The 6,303-nt window shown below is 34.9% G+C and overlaps 1 protein-coding gene across 1 annotated transcript; it reads left to right on the forward strand.

Moving 5' to 3' along the window:
* The first annotated feature begins 1,916 nt into the window (after nt 1–1,916).
* On the forward strand, nt 1,917–5,342 carry LOC131168200 (glycerol-3-phosphate dehydrogenase [NAD(+)]). The gene is made up of 11 exons (XM_058127484.1): nt 1,917–2,355; nt 2,578–2,654; nt 2,765–2,837; nt 2,953–3,170; nt 3,274–3,381; nt 3,555–3,618; nt 3,709–3,746; nt 3,867–3,987; nt 4,075–4,129; nt 4,226–4,274; nt 4,902–5,342. The coding sequence occupies exons 1-11, from the start codon at nt 1,965–1,967 to the stop codon at nt 5,052–5,054; spliced, it is 1,347 nt and encodes a 448-aa protein (XP_057983467.1). The 5' UTR covers nt 1,917–1,964; the 3' UTR covers nt 5,055–5,342.
* Nucleotides 5,343–6,303: the final 961 nt, after the last annotated feature.

Raw genomic sequence — 6,303 nt, forward strand, 5'->3', positions numbered from 1 at the left:
AACGGGTCAACCCGTGACCCACCCAATTATTAAACGGGTCTACTTCTTTAAATCCGGACCCATTTTAAACAGGTGGGTCCAGGTGACCCGACAGGGTATGACCCGTTTTGTCAGACCTAATTCTTTTGGAAGCTTTGTTCATAATATTTGGTGAGGTCTTTTTATCTTACTTTTTTTGTTATACACTTAAAAGTATTTGTAAGGCTAGTGCCTTTTGTACCCACTTTATATAATTTTTTGGTGATAGTGGATTTGAACGGTCGTGCCCCGTGGATGTTAAATTTTCTTGTGTCTCATTTTATTTATTATTTTGCATTACTCCATTAATTTACTTATGGGAATTATTCATATATAATTTTTTTTCTCAACATCATGCAAATAAAATGACTAAACATATCTTTGAAAAATATATATAGTTTTAAAATCGACTTAGATTGGTCAGTTCGTCGAATTGCGGCTCGCTTTCTGAGTTTGATTGAATATCATATTTAATAATATAACAACCTTAATAAAATAAGTAAAATTTGGTGAATTGTCTCAAATAAAGGTAAACTAATTAATATAAATTTGAAGTTTCTTTATCCATTTAACATTTATATTTTACACATTGAAGAGCTAACATTCAATTTATAGTTTTACTTTCTAAATTATAAATTTTGAATTTTGAATTTATACTTTTTGACACCATGTTTTAATAGATTACTCGAATTTAAAAATATTAAACTATATTTTATTTATTTTATGATGTATTTATTCATTAAATTTTAACAAAAATTACATCTAACAAATATTTTGTAACATTATAATTACTAAGTATTTTTATAATTTAATAATTTCTATTTTTTTGTATATATATTTTTTGTTATACAGATGTTAATTGGTTAATCCAAAGTGACTGTACTGACTAGACTGGTTATTTCAAAAATTGGCTACGTTTTCAATTTGTTTAATTGATTTTCAAAACATGATTAAGATTGCAAATGAATTGATCCAATCAAACCTTGTCATACTCAACCTTGTTTATTACATTTTTAAACAAACTTTAGCTCGAACCTTGAGCTTTGCTCAAACTTATTTATTATACAAATGAACCAGTTTACAAACCTTTGCTAAGCTAAGCTACTAAAATGTTCAATAGTGATTTGGGCTCTTTTGAAACCTCTCATTTTGAGAGATGAGAGGTTTATTAGCCAAAAAAAAATGAAAAGTGACTCTCACTAATAGTGTCAAGCTAACCTATTAGCCTTAGACGTACATTATATTTATCACTAAATTTAGGTTATAAAATTTGAGTTAAATAATTTTATGAAAAAGCAATCTCTACTTTTAAGTTCACTACAGTCTATAAAGTTTAATTTAATGTTATTAAACTAGCCTATAATGACTCTAATTTAAACTTGTTAAACGAGTCTAAACTGAACGTATAATTGAACGAGCTCTTATTGAAGTGAATTGATTTGTTTATAACCTTGAATGTTATACTAATCAATTTTCTCAATTAATCTAATATTGTTTTTAAATATCATTTTATTATGAATAAAATTTATTTTTTTCAATTAAAATTTTTATATTAATTTTAAAAAATTCGATAAAACTGTATCATATTTATAAAATTCAAGATAAATATTTTATACATGCCTTTTATATTTACACTATTAAATTTTCCCCTTTTTGTTATTTTACTTCAAGTTATTAATATTATTTTAATAAATATAAAATAAACAAAAAAATATTCAACCCTAAATTTCAGAACAAAAACATTCATTCCCATAATTATAGACAAAAAAAATATTCAACCCTAAATTTTAGAACAAAAACATTCATTCCCATAATTATTTCCATACTATTTCATATTCGTTGGAATAACAATTTGCGCTCGCACATAGAAACACCCCAACACCTAAAAAGTAAATTAAAAAAAAATAAAAAATAAAAAATCTGCCGTACTGTTGATCGCCGGATTGATGCGAGAGAGGGCGTCCCGTCGTTCGCCGCGAAACGCGTCTGGCATCTCCTCCCGGTCCGCCCCCCATGAAACTCTCTCCTCCCTCCCATCTCTCTCTCTCTCCTCCGACTCCTCTCTTCCACCCATCTTAGAATTTATTTCACATTCTCTCTTCATTCTAGAGTCCCCCATCTTCCTCTTCCTCTGTCTCTCTCCCTCTGTCTCTGATATTTGCATAGCTCGCTCTTTTTCTCTCTGTCTGTATCTCTGCGTGTTTTTGTTCGTCTTCATGGATTCAGCACAGGATGGAACTGACAGGCGCAGAGTCACGATCGTGGGCAGTGGCAACTGGGGCAGTGTCGCCGCTAAGCTCGTCGCCTCCAACACCCTCAAACTTGCCTCTTTCCACGGTTCTTCACTCTCCGTCCCTCTTTCCCTTCCTTAATTCGTTAGTGTCCTCTATATTTTCGTGCACTGCGCGCAATGTGTTAGCCATTTTGTGCATAATGACAAGCATGTTTCGGTTGATTTAATTCGTCATGAATGCTACAATGAATGCGTGAGAACCCATTAACTGAATGCGTGAATTTCTTAACATTCTGATGGTGATGCTTTGAAATTAACTGATTCAGATGAAGTGAAGATGTGGGTGTTCGAGGAGACATTGCCGAACGGCGAGAAACTCACAGAGGTCATCAACCGTGACAATGTAAAAGGATTGCTTAACCCAGTTCCATTACACTAATTTTTCCCTCTTCAATGGAATACAATGTTTAGTAATCTTCTTCATATTTTTTTTTCCTCTTATGATTTTGATAGGAGAATGTTAAGTACCTTCCTGGGATCAAGCTTGGTGAAAATGTTATTGCCGACCCAGACCTTGAAAATGCAGGTGCATACTAATCAAATTTTGATGTTTAGAGTGTTTGGCTGGTAATGTGATCATTTTTCTCTTCTGGGTGTCAAATTATCAATTGGAAATTGATCTTAGTGGATGAATTTTGCAGCAAAGGATGCAGACATGTTGGTGTTTGTGACTCCACATCAATTCATTGACGGGATATGCAAGAGGATTGCTGGGAAGCTAAAGCCGGAGGTGGAGGCCATTTCCCTCATCAAAGGTATGGAGGTCAAGACAGAAGGCCCATCCATGATCTCAAAGGTCGTCTCAGAGAAGCTTGGAATCAATTGTTGCGTTCTAATGGGAGCGAACATCGCTAATGAGGTTATCCATTGCCCAAGTTTCGGCTTCTTTTCTGTAAATCACATATTTTTGCCATCTGGTTCAATTTCCGGATTTCCTAAGGATTAGAGATTCTTTGGTGCAGATTGCTGTGGAGAAGTTCAGTGAAGCAACAGTCGGATACCGAGATAACAAAGATATTGCAGAGAGATGGGTTCAGCTGTTCACCACTCCCCATTTCATAGTTTCATCAGTGAGTGCCATGCATTAATTTTTCAACTTATGAACATTATATTCAGCTTCCAATGGACACAATTGTCCAAATTCATCCAAGGAAAATGATAAACATTCAATGACTATTTGACTTGATGTCCATTAAATCATTGATGTTCATTGGAGCTCTTCTGCATTTTACAAAAATAACAGGTCCAGGATGTTGAAGGAGTTGAATTATGTGGGACTTTGAAAAATGTAGTGGCCATAGCTGCAGGTTTTTGTCATTCAAAATCATTTCATCTGTTTTCCTTTCACATATTTTAATGGGTAAATGGGGTCATTGATTTATCTTTGGATGGGACAGGTTTTGTGGATGGCTTGGATATGGGTAATAATACCAAGGTAAGTGCATGCAAGCACTTCTCTTCTAATTAAGTTTGTATCCCTTGGCCCAAAATGCCATGCAATCAAATTTGCTATTACTAACTCTCTGGATCCGTTATTTGTATGCACTTTTTCTAGGCTGCAATAATGAGAATAGGTCTGATAGAGATGAAGGCCTTCTCGAAGCTGATGTTTTCATCTGTTAGGGACAGCACCTTCTTTGAGAGCTGTGGTGTAGCTGATCTCATCACAACATGCTGTATGAAAGCAGATAAAATTTTCTTCCTTCTTCTTGTGTGTTTAATTTAATATTTTTCAAACTACGTTGTTATATTGTGCATGCCAGTGGGAGGAAGAAACAGGAAAGTTGCAGAGGCTTTCGCTAAGAATGGCGGGAAAAGGTTGCCATATTTAGTTTTATGCTTTGCCCAAAATTTAAAATTTTATTAGCAGTATAGTGTTACTTGTTATGTGACCTTGCTCGTTCTCATGTTCAGGTCTTTTGATGAGCTTGAAGCAGAGATGCTGAACGGCCAAAAGTTACAGGTGGATGCTAAACTAATCATAAAAGAGAATTGGTTTAATTTTTGGCAATTTTTAGTTTTTACAATCTCTCGAACTAGAGAAAACTATGCTAGAAAAAAGTCACCAGCTCAATAAAAAATATCAGCTATTTCTAGAAAACACGAAGCACTGCCCAGCTCAAACAAATACTAGACTAATCCAAAGGTCAAAAAAAAAAAAAAAAAAAGAGCATACAATGAACAGCCTTGCACCCTAAACAACATACTAGCTAAAGCTAATGACAAATGCCTAGAATAGCTGCAAGTTCATCCTAGAGAGTGCCACTGTTAAGAGTTGGACCCCGTCTCCATCTGATCAGGAAAACTGGAATCAGAAACATCAGCACATTACCATCGGTTAGAAACAAGAACAGTAGCATCCAGAGAAGTTCAAGGAATCAACTATAGGACGCACATTCAATTGTTTGATTGTTTTAATTCATACTTTTGAATGTACAAATAATGCCATACAATTACCAACTGAAGCTTTATCATAAGTATTCATGTCCATCCTAGAAAAACTTGCAATGAAAAAATGTGCAGCAATTTGTTAGAGTTTCTCTTGATCATTGTGCTACCATTTAATCTAACCCGGTATACTTTTTTGAAGGGTGTCTTAACGGCAAAAGAGGTTTACGAGGTTTTAAAACACCATGGATGGGTGGAGAAATTCCCTCTCTTTGCAACAGTGCATGAGATCTGCATTGGTCATCTTCCACCATCTGCCGTAGTTGGATACAGCGAGAACAGGCCAAGACTGTGACTAGTCGAAGGCTCAACACTCAGCAATTTTGACCCTTCAGATAAATTAAAATATTCACATTCAAATGTAAGGATATATATACACACATATAAATATATTCCATTCAAATTTGTGCATTAGATTAGGCCAAAGGCATAAAATTAAGGAAATTTTGACATACGAAGCGTTCTTGTATTTTAAGTTTTCTTTTGGCAGACTCTGAAGGTACTTGGTTTCCTTGTTTGTTGTCTCTGCTTTTTTGTTAATGTATGCATTTGAGAGAGAGAGAGAGAGAGTTTTGCATTTGGGCAACATTGTAATTGTTCATAAGCTTTGGTCAATCCAATGAACAATAGAAGCACATGAAGTTCATTTTCCGTGTCACCAAATCAGGCTAAATAGATAAGCTGCATTTTGCACCTTAGGGTTAGGGTATTGAGTCTGGCCTGGATTTCATGTTACCAAGCAGAAAACCCATGAGTAGAATGATCAATGATGTTTTTTCAGAACAACGTACTTTGTATTTCGTTTTGTCTATTTTATATGATATTGCTTCGTATAATTCAACTCACAAATGTTGAGGAAATTTGGGTGATTAGAATTTGGTTGGCTATTCTTTGTCAAGTAAACAGGATTCAATGCAGTACACAACTAGCAACTTGAATAGGCCTAAATGAAAAGCTTATGACAAGGATAGGAGTTAGAAGTAGAAAAACCTGGTTTAAAATCAGTATACAAAACATTGCACTTCTTGTTTTCTAAAGAACATCTCAATAGTTTGAAAGATGAGATGAAGGGCTGAGGTTTGAAACCTTTAAACTCTGTTGAAGAGAGATTGGAAAAAGGAAAACAAGATAATCTCAGTAGATAGCTGAGGCCCAATGGGCCTTCCAGCATGGGCAAAAATGTGCTTGTTAATAGTCTCTTTGTGGCCCAATGACAATATTTAAATTTAAATGGGCTAGAAAGAAGTGGGAGAAGAGAATCTACCACATGAAATAGAAGAGGCTCCAACAGTCCCACTAGTAGGAGAAATTATTGGTTAAACTGGGATACACTGCTAGTCTTACATGGGATCTGTGTGTTGGGTCTTCCTTATAATAGTCCCATGACAAATACTGTTGAGAAAATTACACAGAACAAGTGTTGGGATCAACCGTGGCAGCCAAACACTCCCAGATTAATTGCCAAATCTCATCGATTTAAGATGATTTTGACAGTAAAAAGTTTTAGAAGTAGGTACCAAGGTGCAGGAGGTCTTTTACCAGTT

This window comes from Malania oleifera, chromosome 11, assembly GCF_029873635.1.
Source record: "Malania oleifera isolate guangnan ecotype guangnan chromosome 11, ASM2987363v1, whole genome shotgun sequence".
NCBI lineage: Eukaryota > Viridiplantae > Streptophyta > Magnoliopsida > Santalales > Ximeniaceae > Malania > Malania oleifera.